The sequence below is a fragment of the Oryzias latipes genome, chromosome 16 (assembly GCF_053564925.1).
Source record: "Oryzias latipes strain Hd-rR chromosome 16, Olatipes_Hd-rR_3.1".
Taxonomy (NCBI): domain Eukaryota; kingdom Metazoa; phylum Chordata; class Actinopteri; order Beloniformes; family Adrianichthyidae; genus Oryzias; species Oryzias latipes.
This window is the reverse complement of record NC_136252.1, coordinates 1,055,541-1,075,797: the sequence shown is the minus strand read 5'-3', so window position 1 is coordinate 1,075,797 and position 20,257 is coordinate 1,055,541. Positions and strand designations below refer to the sequence as shown.

At 41.6% G+C, this 20,257-nt stretch overlaps 1 protein-coding gene across 4 annotated transcripts in view; it reads left to right on the top strand.

Annotated features, from left to right (window-relative positions):
- The window catches only part of hivep3b (HIVEP zinc finger 3b), a 69,686-nt gene extending 49,865 nt beyond the window's left edge, over window positions 1–19,821 (top strand). For 3 of the 4 annotated variants that reach the window (XM_020699644.3, XM_020699645.3, XM_078932868.1), the window contains 8 exons: window positions 1,756–4,101; window positions 4,234–4,523; window positions 5,079–7,067; window positions 7,337–7,485; window positions 16,144–16,319; window positions 16,435–16,536; window positions 17,230–17,867; window positions 17,972–19,821. In XM_020699644.3, coding sequence (XP_020555303.1) covers window positions 2,115–4,101; window positions 4,234–4,523; window positions 5,079–7,067; window positions 7,337–7,485; window positions 16,144–16,319; window positions 16,435–16,536; window positions 17,230–17,867; window positions 17,972–18,616 — 5,976 coding nt within the window. In that variant the 5' untranslated portion in view covers window positions 1,756–2,114 and the 3' untranslated portion in view covers window positions 18,617–19,821. The remainder of the gene's footprint in view (window positions 1–1,755; window positions 4,102–4,233; window positions 4,524–5,078; window positions 7,068–7,336; window positions 7,486–16,143; window positions 16,320–16,434; window positions 16,537–17,229; window positions 17,868–17,971) is intronic. The other variant, XM_020699646.3, reaches the window with a different exon arrangement.
- Window positions 19,822–20,257: the final 436 nt, after the last annotated feature.

The window sequence follows — 20,257 nt, the reverse complement described above, 5'->3', positions numbered from 1 at the left end:
TTTTTTTTTACTCGAGACAATGATTTAGCAGGAAAACTTCAATTAGACGATGTATCCTAAATACAGAAAAAAATCTGTCAGCAAAATAGGTTTAAGAAGAGGTTTAAAATAACAATTCTATCTTGTTCAATTTGCAATATTTTGTTTTTTTCAATAAACATTTCTTATTTAGGATATGGGTAAAATAAATTGGTTTGACTAGAAATCAGACAATTAGACGTAGTGATATTTATAGTTTTGTCCACATATATTTGAAGATCTTTCAACTTTATTTTTTGTGGGCACATTCTTGATCAGTGTTGCTGAGAGCTGCAGCTGTACAGGGAACACACATGATGTTGTACTTTAATGAGTATTTGTCTCCAGGGACTGAAAGTTGCAATGGTATTAAGTTCTTGAATGATTCTCTGGGTGGGCATGTGCAGGGACCGTCAGCAGTCAGGAATGGCTGCTCACTGAAAATGTTATGTTGTGATTGGCCCTGTGCTTTTGATTGGATGCAGTACAAGAATCCCATGTCTTGAGCTAAGACTAAGAATGAGCGTTGTAATAGGTGGAAAGTATTGCAGAACATTTTGATAAAGAATGGGCTTTCAGTGTTGCTTCATCTCTATGTCTGTTGTGATTCCTTGGTCTCCATAAGCCCTGCTTTCTAGTAGTAAGTGAGAAATATTGCAGTAAATCTTTCTTCATAAAGGGGCTTATGGGATTCTAATCTGAGAGGATTTGATTTTTGTCTTGGTTTCTCATAAGCTTTGCACCCTAGTGGCGGGAAAGTGTGAAGAGTGTGCACTGAAACACAGTTGATGTAATGCTAGAAAACTGGCCCTGCTGTGTATTCCCCCTCAGCTTCAATCCCAGATCAGATAAGCAGATGCAGTATTTCCAACATTTGTTTTGACTCTGTGCCCTGACACAGGGATCTAATCTGTCGGCGTCTGTGCTGAAGACATCGCCTGCCTGGCCCAAGCAGATTTTCATTCATTCATTCCTACTCTTCCATTTGTCCCTTTCGGGGTCATGGGGCTGCCGGAGCCTATCTCGGCCACTTGTGGGCGAAGGCAGGGGGCACCCTGGAAAGGTCACCAGTCTGCCGCAGAGCAGATTTTTAGACTTGTCTATATCTAAGATAGAAATTGTTCTTATGGTCTGATCCTGCACATTCCTCATTGCAGCACAGTTTTTGCTGGGTAAAATACAAAAAGTTTAGCTCTGGACAAAATGCAACTTCTGCAGCATTTGTTTAAACAGTTTTTTTATCAGCATACTAGTAGTGTGATGATAACAATCTAGTTCTGACTTATGGGGCAGCCGTGGTTCAGAGCTAGACCAGTCAACCTCTGATTGGAAGATCGCAGGTTCAGTCCCCGCCCATGTGCCCAGGTGAACCCCACATTGCTCTTGGTAGTTATAGGTTTGTGTCCGCGTTCAGCAGTAGAGCTGCCATTAGTGTGTGTGTGTTTATGAATGGGTGACTGGAACTGTAATTGTAAAGTGCCTTGGGCCCTCCAAGAAGGTGGAAAAGTGCATTTACCATTTAATGCCAGAAGACAAGATTGTCCTTAAGTATTAATGTCTTTTTTTTGCTTTCTAACGAAGAGGCATTACTAATTTTCTTACTAGGTGAAGTTGTAAAAGGCTGGAGCCCAAGAAAACATTTTTTCAAAACAATTATTTTTCTTATGCTTTGGTTGCAGAGCAATGATGTGTTCCCTTTTTGGTGACTTTTTATTTTTATTTTTTGTGTTTCTTCAGATCCATAGAGAATGTGGAAACTCTGACAATCTTGACAAGTAACAAAGAAGATAAAGAGAAAACCTTGGAAGGACCTGTCAAATGGCTGAAAGAAGAGGAGAAGTAATCAGCTTTGCTCAGCAAGAACATCCATGTTTACCTGCGTTCATGCAGTTCCAGGGCACATTTTAATGATGCCCCATCTGCTCGTCTTAAATAACTCTTTACCTGATGTAAAAAATATCCCACACTTTCTTTTGCAATTTAGTTTGTCAATGGTTTCCTGTCTTTGACCTCCTTGCTGCCAATGACAAAACTGTTGTACCAATGAGGCTCATAGAGCCCTTCACCTTCAGTCTGTGAGGTCTCCTCTCCACTCTATGGAGGCTGAGCCCAGCCGTCGGCCTGATAGGGAGTGCTCTGAAAGGCAGGGGCAACAGCACGAGACAGTTGAATCTTCACTAGAGTCTTGTCCACCTCAGCAGCCCAGGCAGCCTCCTGGCTATCGTCCTGTACCCAGAGGTTTGGGCCGCTCACAAAACCGCCAGTCCAGACGTTCTGACCTTCTTCGGTTACAGCAACGGCAAGCTGCAGAATGGCAGCTTTCAGACTCTCTCGTTCCCTTAGGAAGCAGCTTCTTATCTACAGCATCCCCCGCTGCTTCATCCCTCTCCTCTAAATCCTCTACCCAAGATGAGCACCTTTACGAGGTTCCATCCCACTCCAGTCAAGAAGGCCTCGAAAGTATCTGCTCGCCCAGAAAGGGGGAAAAGAAACCACAAAAACCTGGGAAATATGTGTGCACTTATTGTGGCCGTCCATGTGCCAAACCAAGTGTTCTTCAGAAACATATCCGCTCCCATACAGGAGAAAGACCCTACCCTTGTGTCCCTTGTGGCTTTTCATTTAAGACCAAAAGCAACCTGTACAAACACCGTAAATCCCATGCCCACCGCATTAAAGCCGACCTGGCTTCCTGTCGGGATGAACCAAGTTTAAGTGGTCCAGAAGGTAGCGGTGTTGGGGAGGACCCTGAGGAACACACAGATGGAGAAAGCACAGAGTCTGAAGAAGAGACGGCTCAGCATAGAAAACTCACCTCAAAGGAGATGCTGAGGCAGTTGAGGAGAAGTGATAAGGAGTACCATCGAGGTTTGGAAGAGAGCCAAAGACCTGAAGACTCACAGGCTGTCAAGCAAAGACTAGCACTGAGGCTAAGTGAAAGGAAACGTGGCCCGATGGTCTCTCCGGATGATGCCACTACCTCCCTCTCCAGCTCCTCTTCCTCTCTAGGTCCTGGTAGTAAGGGCAGCACAGAGTCTGGGTATTACTCTGGATCAGGTAGTACAGAACTTTCCCAGGTTAGCCCCCCCAGTTCCAGTGCCAAAACATACGCAGAAATCATTTTAGGGAAGTATGGAAGAATAGGAGGGCAGCAACGCAGTCCCCACCAACAGCAGCCTCATTGTTCACATCCTTTATCCTCAGGAGCTGAGGAGAAGAGCATTTCCTTTGCTGTGCCCAAAACTCAAGTGATAGAACACATAACCAAACTCATTACCATTAATGAAGCAGTGGTGGACACCAGTGAAATCGACAGTGTTAAGCCGCGTCGCTCCTCCCTATCCAGGAAGAACAGCATGGAGTCACCCAAATTTATTGTCCAGAGAGATCCCTACACATTTGATCCCAAAGAGGAGGCAGTGGGCCCAAGTGGTATGAGACACCCCCAAAACCCTGAGGTAGATCCACTTGATACACCAGACTCTTCAGCAGTGCCTTTTTTTCGAAGCCACTCAATGCCCTCACCTACCAGCCAAACTATGCCCTTCACTTCTGGGACTGCATCTCCTAGAGGTCACCGTCTTTGCCAATCATTTGATGAGCAGCAAATAGTAGTTGCAGAGATGAGGGCTACACAGCGCACGCTCAAACGCCAACCCGCAATCGAGGTTCCCATTGGAGCCGAGTTGATGTTGGAAGAAGCAAGTTCAACCTCCATGTCCTCCACCTCCAGAGGCACAGAGTCGGTCAAGCAGCCACAGCAACAACATCAAGAAAAAAAGACTCCCTGTGGGTTTGAATGTGAAGTATGTGGGGCCTATTTTCAAAGCACTGAAGCCGTTGAGCCTCACAGAAGCATCTGTCCAGGAAAAGAACAAGAGGGTGAAGATGCAAGTAAAACATGCAAGGAGGAATGGCCCCTGATGATGCACTATAAGTTTCGAGCACTAGCAATTGCTGTGAGGAAAAGAAGAAAAGAGGAGAGTTTGGAGGAGGATCCTCCCAGCCCTGTACCGGTGTCAGGCAGCACCACAGGCATTGCCTCGATGCCAAGCAGATCTGAGCACAGACAGGAAAATTCAGGTTTGTTCATATTTTCTTGTAGTAGTAGTGGTGGTTATAATAAGGTTGATATATATTATCAGGACTAAGAAGGAAGAAATCTTTGTACTAATGGCCTATGATTAAATCTCTTTTTCTGATATTTTTCTTTAGGTGTTACTTTACAGTCGAAGCCAGAAACACAGCAACAGCAAGAGAGGAAGGGTGTGTCTGTCATCCAGCATACAAGCTCTTTTGAAAAGCAGGAGAGCATTTCAATGGAAAGCCAAGAACCAGACCTCAGAGAGAATAAGCAAACACAACGACCTGAGCCAAAGCCAACACCGTCCACATCGCGCCTCATCCGCCAGCCAAACATACAGGTTCCTGAGATCCTTGTTACAGTGGAGCTTGATCCTGACATACCATCTGTGTCTTCTGCAGTCACAGCATCGTCATCCAAGGTATGTTACTTTTCAAAGACTGGTTTTCACGCTTTTTTATTTTGCTTAAAAGAATTGCTTCTCTTTTACTCTATAATTTTGACCAGGGGAACACTCACTGTTTCTTTGTTTTTATCTAAAGGCTGATTTACACTGGTCCATCTGTGATGCACCTCTGTTGCATTGCGTTGACACAAAAAATCAATCTAAATGTTTACACTGCCTACATCATGTGACGTTCTATTTCCAGTCAGTTGACGCATCAATTTTGTTGCAAACCAGAGGAAAAAGGAAAGAGTTCTGGGATGCAAAATAAAAATGCTAAGTATTTATAGTAACATGCCTATAGGAGGACGCACATTAACACTGCGGATTACACCGTTGTCCATTGCGAAAATAGCTAAAGCTTAGTTTTGGAATTACAAAAACATAATTATGTACAAAACATGCATTTTAAACAGACTCAGTGAGGAAGGAAGCAAACTTCTCATGCAGCGCAAGAGAGATGCACTGCAGAAGGACCAGTGTAAATCCGGCATAGGAACCTAACCTATAAAAACTTTTTTGTCTGATTAGGAGTCAGAAAAAGCTGAGGAGTTTCACTGGCCTCAGCGAAGCCAGACTCTTGCACAGCTCCCTGCAGAGAAGCTGCCACCAAAGAAGAAGAGACTGCGCTTAGCAGAAGCTGCCCAGTCTTCTGGAGGGTCTAGCTTTGGATCTTTGTCAATGCCTCGCAGCCCCAGTCAAAAAAGCAACATTTCAAGCCATTCTGCATCATTTGAGGACACAGTGCAGTCCGAACCCTCTGTTTGGGCCTCTGGAAACCAAAATTCTCAGATGTTAATGGTACCACCTGCTTCTCACCAACAGAGCCACAAAGAAATGAGACGCTCAGCCTCAGAGCAGGCACCAGCTAGCCCACAACAAACAAAAGAGATCTCAGAAACCAGAAGTAAGTCATTTGACTTTGGATCCCTGTCCTTTCAGCAGTCTACATCCTCCTGGAAAGAAAGACAAAAATGTCTACTTAAAAATCCTGTTCCAGATGAACCCGGGCAAACAGTGACCAACATTGTACAGTTGTCCAGGGCAGAAAATCCCAAATCTGGTCTTTCCCACTCTCCGCACCCCTCTGTGTGTAATACTGAGGTAAGCTCTGAGCTACGCCTTGAAGGAACAGGAAAGGCTTTACAGCTGCCATCACCTCAGATCTTCCCGGCCTCCCAGGATCTGCCAATTTTGCAGCATAGAGGTCACTTTGCTTTACCCCCAGTATCCCCGTCACAGCTTCTCCCTGTCACTGCAGCCCTATCTGAAAACCTGTCCTCCCAAGTCATCCACCGAGCCTTCTTACATTCGCAAACAGGCGTTTCACCCCTTCGAATACATTCACCACAGATCCATGTGTTGGACAATATGAGAATACCATTGCATCAGGTTCCTCCTTTAGTTCCCATGCCCTTTCCTTCCAGGAATAGAGCTCTGTACTTTTCTGTCACTCCGAGGCTAGGTGCAAATGTTCATTCACTATCCTCAACAGAGACTAGACCTTCTATATCCTCCATATCTGCTACCCAAACAGAACAGTCTGTTGTGACCTTCTCCTACCATCATCCACAACCAGTCATTGCCACATGCTTGGCACAGCTCGCACCAGTAGTTTCTCTTGTAGTACCAGTGCGCCTCCAGGTTCATATACCTACCTTCGCTAGTGCCATGTATACTACCATATCCCAAATTCTGGCTTCTACTCAATCACAGGAACCGGTTTCTTGCACAGCTATGGTCATCATGGGCCAGGTCAGTCGGGACAAGCTGCAAAGAGATTATCTAAAGATCCCCTCCCAAGACATCAAGAACGTCCTTTCTTCATCTTTGCCAACAGAAATGGCCTCAAGCTTTGGTGAGGGATGTTGTGCACTGGGAGCTGGAGGGAGCAAACGCATGCTTTCTCCAGCCGCTAGTCTAGAGCTCAGCACAGAAGCTCAGCATCACCAGAAAAGGGTGAAAGAGGAAGAAGAGCAATGTCAGGGTGACAATGTGGAGCTTGAGGAAAGACAGGAAGAGAAAGTTAAAGCCTCTACGGAAGAACTGGAAGACGAAGAGAGAAAACCAATTGAAAGAGTTAAAGATGCATTGGTGAAAACAGAAGGCATGCAAGATCAATTACCAAGAAAATACAAAAGAGATGAAAAAAAGGGAGAGAATAAAAGAAATGAGAACACCAGTCCAAATAAGGAAGAGGTACCAATTCTGGAACCAGGGTTTGAAAGCATCCCTTCACACCCCAGCCTCCACACCTCCACCTCAGTCAACTGGTGCTACTTGAAGTATGTCAAACCCAACCCATGTACCCAGAGGGACCCTAGTACCTCAGTTTATTCAACATGGAGCATCAGTGCTCACAATCCCAACTTGCCAGGCCTAAGCACAAAGGTGGCCCTGTCTTTGCTGTGTTCCAAACAGAAGCACTGCTCTGAGACATATACCATGGCAACAGCTACAACAGCAGCCAAACTACAACTGTCCCCTGCAAGCCAAAAGACATCACTCTCTGTGTCTGAGGTAAACAAAATCAAATCTTACAACAAATGCGTAGATTTTACAAATAACCATCAAGTTACACTTTCAGAGTAAGTCTTTAACATGTTTAATTTCTAAATATTATTTTATGTACATAATAAAGTCCAGGTTTCACACAGTATTGTCTCTGTGAGTGTAGCGTGGGGATAACATTATAGGAATGAAATGCTGGATTAAGAAAATGACTTTATTAAATCAACTGTAACCATTAACACTTATTTGAAGTTGTTTTAAATTTTTCTTGAGTGCAGGTAAATGATACTCCACCCAGCACCCTTATCGAAGTAAAGACACAACAAAAGCACAAAAAAGAGGAAAGTAAGACCTCAAAAGAGGAGAAGGCAGCCTCCTTTTCCAAACAGAGTGGATCTTCTTCCCGAGTTCACATCTTTGAAGGAGGGTAAGAATTTGATTTTAAAAAAAATCAAGTTTCTTATTTCATGGGCGCTTCATTATACACATTCTTCTGACTGATGACAGCAAAACAACCACAGCTGAGAAGAGTTCAAAGATAATTGAAATAGCAGATGGGACTTCATTTGTACCTGTAGCCAAGCTTTTTCCATTACTTCTGGCATGAATGTCTGTGTACGCGTTGTGTTAATTTGGACACTTAGCAGCGATTTGCGTGTGCAGAAAAAATAGCTGTCTCCAACTTCTAACCAAAATTCATAAGCATCTCATTTGTATGTTTTTATGCTTCAAAGGCATAGTATGAAATAATTAGCAAACAGTGAGGGCAGAGTTATAGGTTTTGTTTTTTATTGTTTTTTTGTTTTGTTTGGCCTCAAACCTGTTCATTGATTATTTCTTTATGCAATTTTTGAAGGTCACATAGAAACTGAGCTCTTCTCCTGGTTTAATATGCTTAGAAATTAAAATGAACTCAGAAGATAATTTGGGACATTTCTGTTTTTACTTTAAAACTAAAAACAGGCTCAAATGAGAGAAGAATAGTTTTCAACCACACCAAATTAAAAATACAAAACTTAATTCCATCTGTTAACAGAGCTTTCAGGGTCATAGGGCTATAACCCAGCAAAAAGTTGTAGGCAGGGTACACCCTGCCTGTAAGGCTTTACAGGCCTGCAAAGGCAGGGTACACCATAAACAGGTCGCTAGCCTGGTGCGTGGCCACACACTCACACAGACTGACATCTAAAGGACAGTTTAGAGCAGTGGTGCTCATTACGTCAGATGTGACGGTCGATCCGCAGGAATAGCCTCTGCTTTATTTTAGCCCAGGCTGACTTCTCGATTAGAAGTGAGATGGAGACGCTCCGTCAGACCCAGCCGTCCTGTCACGGCAACTGCAGCCGGCTCTGCGGTTCATTACCAAAGGAACTCAGGCAGCAGTTTCATCTAGAAGCATGAACTTCTCGAGCCCTGCCCATCGGATCCATTTTGACCGTGATAAGGGATTTGTTTTCATTCTATAATCCTGGAGCTATTTTTCTACAACTAAGAGTTTAAGCAAGAGAGAAAAGTATAAAAAAGTTCAAAAAGTCCATGTCTGTCTGAGAAAAATGTAGAAAGTGTGTAGTGATGAGTTTTACAGCCTTAAAGCATCTGTGATGCTACTTCAGTGTTTTCACCTATCACAAGCCGCGGTTACATGGGCAAAATATCTTGATCGGATCAATGGTCGGGTTACAATCCAACAGTGTACATGGGCCCAGAAAAACTTTTCCCGATTAGAACAAACATTCACATGGTCACACTTTCGGTCAGAATAAATCATTTGGGCAGGCGCAGTAGTGTTGAAAATACCGTAAGCGGAAATGAGTCCCACAGTAAACAAACTGCTGCCACATTCATTTATGCAGCTGCTCGGTAATATACGAGACGATCTTCCAAACGTGCTTTTATTAATGTTATGAATATTATGAAGCGCCTGTTCGCTCATCATTTTATTTTTAATCCGTGTGGTCAGTGCTTTTGTTGTGGAAGAACGGAGCTGGAAGAAGCCAGGGTTAGGAGAAGGCTAACACGCGCTAACAACATTGGCCTTTTGATGGACACAAAAGCCAGAACCATGAAACGCTGCAATCTGCATCTTGGATGCACGTAAATGTGTGGGAATAACATCAGCCTTTATTTTGTCGGGACACACTGGAAACACAAATCCACGTGATTGTTAGAACAGTTTTTTAGCATTAAAAGGCATTTCTGCTCTAAGCTCACACAGCCGCTGTGTGTGTCTGAGGGATGGATCGCAGTCCATCCAAGTCCCACACATAAACAACAAAACGTACACGTAACAAAGCATCCTCCCCTCCCCTCAAACACACATTAATAAATCCAGCTGCTCTGCTCAGACTCTGAGACACAGTTCACTTGGTCCACCAGCACCCGAACCTGGATGCAGAGCTCGGGTGCTGGGTCACGGGGCACGAAGCGCTCCTCCCCGGCATCCCCCTCGAGGGGTGTAAGAGAGGGGAGATGCGAAGAGCGGGGCGAGAGCGGAGCAGCACTTTTCACGGGGCGTCCCCAGAGCAGCTGGTCCAGCTTCTCTGGAGCAAAACACCATCTATGTGTGACGTAAACCAGAGCAGTAGCGACACACGTTGGGAATGAACCGTTTACATGCACAGCGATCGGATCAACAATCGGTATAACCCACCTATCTCGATCAGAAAGAAATTTAGATCCAAACGAGTCTAATCGGGGCAGAATATTCCGAACGGCGTGTTTACATGACGCATTTTTCTTCCGATCAGGCGTTCTTTCCGATTACTTTTGCCCATGTAAAGGCAGCTACTGACGTGCAGGAAACAGCACAGCTGCTTATTTTTATTCGAAAAAAACGTAGCGCAAACTTTGACATGTGCAAGGAGCTGGCAGCCCGAAAAAGTCTCTGACAGGAGAGGATAGCATATTTTTTTGGTTATAATTTCCAAATTCATTAGTATTAATTTTCCTGACTTTTTTTAAGGTTACAGAGGGAGTTTTTGGGTTATTTTTTATTTCATAAATAGTGTTGTTTATTTGATTAAAATGATTTTTATGTATTCATTTATTTTTCCTATTTAGTTATGTGTGTCTTTCTGGAAAACCATAAATGTTTACATTTAGGCACACTGCGATTGTTACACTTTTTCTGTTAACCTACAAACTTACCCCGGCCCCAGATCAGAGAAGAAAAAAGTTATGTGGCCTCAGACGAAAAAGTTTGTGGGCCCCTGCTCTATATTGTCCATAGGTGGGATTGTGAGTGTGTATGTGATTGCTTACCCGAATGATAATGATGGTTTTTCTTAGCATGTGTGAGAGTCCTGGAATCATATGCAATGGCACCTAATTTTTCCCCCTGTTCTGATAATACACCACCCAGAGTCTTTCATTTGAAGCATTTGTGTGAAGGACAAAAGGTAGGTCAAAGTCTTGGTATGCTAAAGTAGTTGGACTAGTCAACATGTCAACAAAGCTTGTCACAACTGCACTTCGTTCTCGAGGACAGTTAACGGTTGTATTGGAGTGGAGTTGACCAATACTTACTTTTCTGTTTAGACTTTTTAGATTGGTCTTTGATAACCCAATGATCTACATCACCAGGACGTTCAACAAGTTTAAACAGTGGTTTGGCCCAGAAAAACCCTGAATGAATGAAGGCCTAGGAAACCAAGACAAGCTCTTACTTCTCTAACATTCTTTGGCTCTCTCTCCCTAAGCTGGTTAACAGCTTCAAGGTCTTTAGGGTCTATCTTGACACCTTTATTTTATGACCAATGTATCTGATTTCACGTTTAAAGAACTCACATTTACTCTGAGTCGATGGAGGACACGTCTTGACATGGTCATGAAAAACCTTTGAATAGCATAACATAATGTCCAAGTAAGGAAAACAACCATTTTTCCTTCAAACCCTCAAGTACCTCCTCCATGCATCTTTGAAAGGCTGTTGGGGCATTGGTACGACCAAATGGAATGCGAGCCCACTCATATAACCCCCAAGGTATGCGGAAAATCCTTTGTTCCTCCTACAAGTGTGACAAATCTACTGGTGAATGCCATTGTTGAGTTTTTTTTGTCTGTGGGTTATGTCTCAAAGGAGGAGATTCAACAGGTAAAGTGTAGTCGGATGGTTTCGTCAGTTGGGCTAAATGTTTAGTCAGAGAGACTTGGGCCGTCAGTTCTCTAATAGTATCTTGTCCAATCTGTCCCTCCTTGTTAATTTTTCTGTCTTTGCTTGCATCATCACTGTCAACTATTGCAACAGTCATTATCTTGGCTCTGGAGAAAAGTACCTTGTACAAGCTTTTCATCATAGCTGAAACCAGTACCGCTTTGTTGAAATTGAAAACGAACACGCTGCTTGAAAGCCATTATTCTGTACAAAAACTGCTGTGGACTCTCGTTGACTGTTTAGCATTACTTAGCTCCTGAAAATGTTGAGTACTGTTTTTGTCACAAATGTGATAGCGGAGAAACTTCTTAAGCTTCTTAACAGTTAACTCTATTTTGTTAGTCAACATTTTTTAAACGGACCAGGTTTGATCATTTTTAGTACACTTTTGATTATTTCTGACTTGGTAAACCCTTTTTGTAAACCTTCATCAATTTACACAGATCACCAAACGAAACATCTGAACTGGTGTCTGAAATTTGTCTAACCTTGGAGTTTGAACTCGTTGCGCGGAAGCAGACCTGCAACATCACTAAGGGAGTGTGTTTGGCAGCGAAGCCGCCACCAGTGTGTGAATGTGTGAGTGAATGTGTGTGTGACTGGGTGAATGGGTCTGTGACTGTAAAGCGCTTTGTCCTTGTAGGAAGAAAGGCGCTATATAAGTATACGCCATTTACGCCAAGACTCAATAGCTGTTTTCCTGAGCTGAAGGATTAACGAGCCTCACTCAGAGGAGGACGCACATTTTTTGCTGTTTGAAGTGGAGAGGTGAAACTTTGTTGAAGGCATCAATTTCTTTATCCTCTCTGGTGAGAAAACCCTGGGCAACTGTGGATGGGGGTAATTAAGGGAGTGAACCATCCTGCGGCTGGGTAATGAAGGAATGACGATATCTCTGGAGGGGTGACAGTAGGTGGGTGTGGATGGAAGGTGAAATGGAGGTTGGAGCAGGACAGGGGGTTGTCCTTCCATCTGGACGTGGGCTTGTTCCTCAATTCCTGTTGGTGTGAAATCAGTAGGTCTAAGCAGATCGGTGATGATGTCATCAAGGGGGAGCAGGCGTGAGAGGCACTCATTTTCCAGTGACTATAACATGTCACTTCTCAAATTGTCAATGATTGTATCATACAAGTCTGTCTCACTGGCTTCATCCATGAAACCTGTGGCGGTGTCATCATTGATGGAGTGGTAGATAGTTTTAAGCTAACTTGTGTTCAGTTTTGCAAGACGTTGTATTGACAATCAGCGCCCACAGAGGATTGTTAGTGTCCCTGACGTTTTAAAGGTGGTAGAGACTCGTTAGGGGCAGAAACGTAACTACACAAATGCATAAAGTTATCTGTTTCAACTTCTCCATTCTATTGTACTGAGTCCACATCCACTCTCATACAATTTGGGCACATCAAAAAGACTGCATCACTAAATGGGGGTAAAACCGCAGCGGTAGAACACATTTAGAAAAATACGCCTATTACAGATTTAGGAACATTCACTGTTCTTCTACAACAATCATACATTACTTTAAAACTAACCACAACACTCCTAAAGTCACATTTAACACAATAAAACAATATACCTCTAGACGAATCCCAACTTATCTGATCAGGGCATAGTTCATTTAATAACGTAGCTGTGCCTGCACCGTCTTCGTTGATTGTCTACAACGGTATAGTAGCGCCAACAGCACCACCTACAAGTGGCCATGTTTTAACCTACTGCACACACTCATAGCCCTTAGAACCGCTGTCACCACTCTAGTTTGTGTTTGCGGTCTTCAAAAATCTTTTTTGGCTTTTGGTGGTATTTATATTTCTAGAGGAGCATACCACAATCAGAGTCAACAATAAAATGAGATTTAAAAGATTCTATAAGAACTGCCATGACTGAATCCTGATGTTTTCTGTATTACTATATGCACAGAAAACGCTAAAACCAACAGGTTGGTGCTACTGCACCTCACCACTATGAGGTGTTCTTATTATGGCTTACATATAATACAGACTCTGTTTTCACTATTCTGGAACTGTTTTCCTAAATTCATTGCTCTGATAGGAGCATTTGGCTGGACTAATGAAGGTAGAATGTCACTTTGTCACACACCTGACTGTAGGAAGTTTGTTCTGTGGATTGTTTTTCTGAGGGAGGGCTGATATGCAGTCACAGCCACCCTCAGGAACCATTTAGTGGTGCCTCCCCAATACGACCCTTTGTGCCAAGTGTCCAGAAGGGGCGTATTGAATTTTGTTTAGTTAGATTCAAACCCACAATGTTCCAGTTTTATGGCGGAAACTCCTCTTTTAGGCCAGTGAGGCAAACAATAAAATCCCTGTAAGAGTCCTGCAGAAACTTCTTTTTTGTATCTTATATAGGAGTCCACGGCTTTGGAGTAGTATGTTTAGATGGTTAAAAAAAAAATTCTGAGGCAACCATGTGTCTGTCTAAGTACAATCTGTTTGACTTATTTTAGTGTTTGGCATGGTTAGCACTGTTGCCTCACAGTGATAAAAATGGTTTAATTCCTGTTGTTCAGCACTTTCTGAAATGCTTAGACCAGCCAGTCTGGCACCAACATCTATGCCATGTTCAAAGTCACGTCAATCTCTGTTCTTTCCCATTCTGGTAATCGGATTGAACTGCAGCAGATTGTCTTGACTAAATGCATTGATTGAGTTGCTGCCACGTGATTGGCTGAATAGCAGTTTGTGTTGACGAGCAGATGAACAGGTGTGACTATAATAAAGTAATCAGTAAGGGTATGTATATTAAATTACTTTACTAAGCTACAAGCCAAGAATTGATCATTTAGCACAAACTTCCTTTTTCTTTTGACTTCATAAATTTCACACACATCAAAGCTATTTTCACTGCTTGTTACAGATCATCTAGTGTTTTCTGTTGATCTCTCCTCTCTGTCTCATTTCTCCTTTCTCTTGAGTCAAATCTTCTGATCTCTAATGTAGTCAAGGAAACGTTTCTTTTATCATTTATAAGGACTAGGTATAATAAAGGTCTAATTGAATTTAATCGATCTTCACTTTCAAGATGTCATGTCTATTTATCAAATCCATAGTGTAATTCTTTTTATTAAAGTAGTTCTGGTGTTTCAGACTGAAACTGTGATAAGTGTTACAGTTGTCAGATGAAAGATGGGCAGCAGGGCAAAGAAATAAAGGAGAAGCTTATCTGGGTTTAATGTTAAGTTCACAAAAACTAGTGGAAACCGACTAATTTTTTAATTAGATTTTACAGAACAAAGTAAATTACATTTATTACATTTATTAACAAGTATTAATAAATGTAAAAATAAGGCATCTACAGACTACAATGATATTGACATGAAACTGGTCAAAAACATAATAGAGAAAATGTTAAAACCCCTAACATAGATTTTTAATCGATCGTTTCAAACTGGAATTTTCCCTGATGCAATGAAAATTGCTAAAGAAATTTCAGCGTACAAAAGTGGAGCTGAGAACTCTCCTTCACTAATTACAGACCTGTCTCTTTGCTCACTCAGTTTTAAAAACTCAAAGAAAGACTTTTCAATGATAGACTAGAAAAAATTGTAGATAAACTTACATCAGTAAATGACAGCGAGCATAGGTTTCAAAATAATATGTCAACATCAATGACCCTAATAGAGACTGTGGAAGAGATTTCAAATGGTATGGATACTAAGGAATTTGCAGTAGGGTTATTTATTGATCTTCAGAAAGCTTTTGACAAAGTAAATCATTCTGTACTATCTAAAAAGATTAGATAGAATTGTTGTCAGGGGTAACTGGATTACACGTTATTTGACAAACAGACAACAGTTTGTTAAAATTGGTAATTACCAGTCAAGATGTCAGGGTATTGTTTGTGGTGTCCCTCTGGTTTTTGGTTTTAGGGCCTTAATTAATTAATCTCTACGATTAATGACATCTTTAAAGTGTCACAGTTATTAAAAATAGTACTGTTTGCTGATGTTACAAATGTATTGTATTCAGATGAAGAACTTCAATAACCTTACAAAAAAGATAAATTTTGAATTGACAACACTGAAAACATGGATGGATGTAAATATGCCATCTATCAACTTGGGGGGGGGGGGTGTTATGGTAATTATGTTTCGTAATCATAAAGAAAAATTTAAATTAGTATTATACATAAATGGTACAACAGTAGAGAAAGTACCCTACATCAAATTCCTGGGAATACAAATCACTGGCTACATTGTATTGTTCACTAGTAATGCCACATTTAATATATTGTATTCAAATGCGGGGCAACAACTACAAAACGATACTACAGCCCCTCTTCAATCTGCAAAAACGTGCTATACGAAATTTCATAATATTGTGACCACACCAACATATTATTTCTTTCTCTTGAATTACTAAAATACTTTTTTGATTTAGTTAATTTGTATACAGTAAAGTTCCTCTATAAAGCTAACAATAAGGTATTAGCTCGTAATATTCAGAAACTATTTACACAAAGGGGATAGAGATTACTCTCTGAGGGGATATGGCAATTAAACAATCAGCAGTAACTACAATTAAAAAAAGTATGTGTGTGTCAATGTGTGGAATCAAACTGTGGAACAGCCGTGAGAAGCAATGCAAACAATGCCCAAACATTAAACAATTTACTGTACTTTTAAAATTAAAGAGAAACTGTTGTTGAAATGCAAGACGTATTAACAAGTTATGAAATCTCCAAATATTAACTGTGAAATGTTGATTGTGGAAAAAAGAGAAAATACAATTGTGTGGAGTATTTTGGACTAATATTAGAAAGTAGATAGAGGGATAGGCTTAAATAAGCATTTTACAAGCTTTTAAATGTTTGAAATAAGTCCCCCCTTAAAAAAACGAGTGGTTGTAAAATGCTTTGGGCTTCAATAAACGTAGAAAAGAGATTTCAAATTTTCTCCTATGTCCTTATCAGATACAAGTCCAATGAGGAGTACATCTATGTGAGAGGCCGCGGCAGAGGGAAGTACATATGTGGAGAATGTGGCATACGCTGCAAGAAGCCGAGCATGCTGAAAAAGCACATCAGATCGCACACTGATGTGCGCCCGTATATTTGCCAACACTGCAATTTTGCATTCAAAACCAAAGGTGAACTTACAATTGACAAGTGTAACCTTCAGCATGGATTTTACCTGAAAGTTTTATTTTTTATTTTGTCCTTACATTTTTCTTACTATGAAAGGGTTTTTCTATCTATTTCTAGGAAACCTTACAAAACACATGAAGTCAAAGGCTCATGGGAAAAAATGTCAGGCTATGGGGCTCTCTGAGTCATCACTGGACGAGCCAGAAAGCGAGGAAACAGGTACTGGTACTTTGGGGAATGGGGATGCTTCCGACCTATTTTGCTCTCACAGTGTGGAAGTTTGGTGCACAGCTGGATGAACTTCTGCTGCTCAAAACTGACAGCTTATGCAACACCATGTTCTATTCTCATCCCCATGGCCTTGCATAAGAAATATGAAAACATAGGAAATAAATAAATGAAGAATACAGAGCAAAGCTCGTCCTCCTGATGCAGTGAATGGGGCACAACCACTCACTTGCCCTCAATGATGATTCTCTGGGGTAAAACAAAGCACAGATAAATGCCTCCATCTGCCCCAAAATAAATCCTCAAAAGATTCTTGAAGCCAGCGTGTCATCATTTTCTACCTTTGTCTGCCACAATGCCGGCTGTCTTTCTTCCTGACAAGCCACCTTATTCAAGCCAAGGACAGGCCATTTTACCCCATTCACAAAGCTGCAGAGATAGTTTCTGAATAGATGTACGCTGGTTTTCAATTCAGTCCTTTCAGTCTCCGTCTATTTATAACATATATTTGATGGGAGGAAGATTAGGTGTTTAAGGTGTTTTGCCAACTTTTGTCCTTGTACTTGGAGAATGTTCTGGTCTGTTTTTTGTGTTTGTTTTTACGGATGCGACACAACTTTCTGCAAAATTTTAAAGTGTGAATATATGAAGGGAATTAAACTTTATTTTGTGTGTGCACAAAAGCAGGAAGTGAGGGTCATGCCTGTGGCTCAGAGGAGCAGGGGGAGCAACAATTTTCAGATGTGGAGGAGTCTGATTACGAGGAAGAGGAGGAACAAGAAGAGGAGTCTGCCTCCCATGAAGATTTGTTATCCTCCTGTTCGTCGGATACCCACCCATCATCGGGGGGGCACTCCAGCTCCAGTCGGCACTCACAACGGGGTACTCCTGACCCAGAGCCTAGTCCCAGCCTTGATCTGGAACCCCCCCCTCGAGGAGTGTGGCCCAGCAGGAGAGCATCGTCACCAGGCAGCAGGAGAGTACTGTTCTCCCAGCGAAACTGGAAGGTGTCTACAAGAGCCTTCTCTCCCAGCAGTGAAAGCTGCTCTCCCAGCCACAGCCTCTCCCCCCGTCTGGATTTTCCCTCGCCGATCCGCAGCCTTTCCCCAAGGGGTGAGCTCTCCACTCCCATGCGACACATCTCATCCTCCCCTGAGAGGGGGCCATCCCCCATCAGACCCCTGTCTCCTCTTCGTCCCATTTCCCCAAGTTGCTACAAACCATCTCAAGTTCCTACCCTTCCCTCGTTGAGATTACAGCACAGAACCACTGGACTCCTGCCTTGGGAGAGTCCCAGCACAAAAGGAGGCGATGCCAATACGGTCAGTTGTTATTATCACACACAGAATTTAACCACCACCCCTCACTGTCTGTGTCCTCTCAACATCTGTGGACCACAAAACTAAACTGTTTGCTCCTCCTACAGGAGAAAGGTGGTACAGCAGCAGAGGAAACCAGCTTGTTTTCATCTGCTTTTCGGCTTTCAACTGGTGAAACTTATCCTAGCCTCCAAACTGCGGACACCACCTTCAGCCATCTTCCCATGCACTCCCAACAAGCCAAAGTGAACTACCTGATGATACCAATCGGTGGGATCCAAATGGTACAAGCAAGGCCAAGGAGCCACCCCACAATACCTTCATCACCAACATCTCCCCCACTAGAGGAGCATTCGATGGCCCATTTAGAACCATACTGGGGCGGGACCCCCAGGACCCAAGTGCTTAGTACTCTTGCAGACCACTGGTCTGGGCACCAGATAGGAACCAGCCAGCCAGTGCAGCACGATTTTACTACAGCAGAAGCATCTTCTAAACCAGATTTGCAGAGACCAAATTTAAAGCAGAATGGCAGCTTACAAAGCTCCGTCCAGACCCAAAGCTCTTCTACGGAGACCAGCCAAGGCTGCGCCACAGACAGTCCATCCAGAGCGCCTCGACTCAGTTTAGCAGTCCCTGTAGCCTCGTGTGTCACTAGACAGCAGCCAGAGAAAAAGGAGCTACCTTCCTTTGCAGATGGGATAGAGGGAGGAACTGAAGAACATTCAGATGGCAAAGACCAGAGCACTTAACAGTGTGACCACCTTGATGCATCTCGCATCCCACTTTGCTTATTGTTTGCTACACTAGTCTTGTTCTTTATTGTTTTGTTTCTATAAAGTTTTCAATACTACTGTTAAATTTTTTTTTGGCTCTTTAGCAATATTCAGGTTTGTTACATATTGCACTCTTTTTTGTGTGAAGGAAATTTACATATATCTATATCTATACATCTATATCTATAGATATAGATGTATAGATATATACTGTATATATATTAGGGGTGTAATGCTACACGTAGTTGAACCAAACTGTTTCGGTACGGCAGTTTCGCATATATATGTGTGTGTGTCTCTCTCTCTCTCTCTCTCTCTCTCTCTCTCTCTCTCTCTCTACATACATATGTATATGTGTATATATATATATATGTATATACATATATATATATGTATATATATATATATGTGTATATATGTGTGTGCGTGTGTATTTGCAAGTGTATGTATGCATATGTGTATATAAATATATGTGTATATATATATATACATGTGTATATATATATATATCTGTGTGTGTATGTATATATACATCTGTATGTATGTGTATATATATATATATATATATATATATCAGTGTGTGTATATGTGTGCACACACTTGCATACCTTCTGTAACTTTACTGGTAATCTTAATGTCTGACCATTTGTCAAAGGACTAAAACAATATAAATAAATTTATAAATGACCAAAACCTAAAAGAATTCTATTTCTGTTCATTTAATTTAGAATAAAATTGTAGTTTTATTTTGTGTTCTGATGGCTTCCAGTCTTTTTCTAGTTTTTTTTATTTTATTTTATTTTTTCAAGATTAACTGAGACATGCATTATAGGTATACAGAAAGAGTAATGGAAAAATAATCAAAGGAAATGCACTGAAGTTCTATTTTTATTACAAAGAATCTAAATTAGAGTATTTGTCTGTACAGGGAATGTGCTCCTTATTTATTGTTATTGGATGACGATGAGAATCATTTTGAGCTTTTGTTTTTGGGAAAAAAACGTGTCTGTTACATCTTTGTGTCTTTTTTATCATGTCCATGTAACTTGAATTTGTTAAAAAAGAAGAAAAAAACCGGACAAATTGAGCTTTACTGGTATCAAAGAATCAAGTGCCATGCAGATTTCACATAGTGAGATTTTTAGTTATTGAAAGAAAAAAAAATAAAAGCATCAGACACCTTTGTGCTCATACCTTTCTTCTGTTTTTTTGGTTATATTCCATAAAGATGTGTGAAGGGTTTAACCCTTGTGCTATCTTAGATGACCCCCCCTCCCCTTCCATTGACGTGTTCTCCCTACCATGACAAAGGTGGATAAAGGTGGAAAGATTTCATGTAATCCATGGACACCAGTGAAGATCACAAATCATTGAAGAAAAGAGGTTCAGAGCTCTGTCTAGTGGGTCTAGATGACCCAACTCCCAATGGTAAAGTGCCTAGGATAGCACAAGGGTTAAACTGATTCGACTTCTCTGCATCATGCGTGCTCATTGTTATTAAATTAGAACCACAAAAATCTTGTAATCTAGGTTGGATTCTAATGTATGGTAAGCTTGAAACAGTTTAATTCTCTGGATATTGCATATTTAGGAGGGTTACATATCTTTTGGAGACAT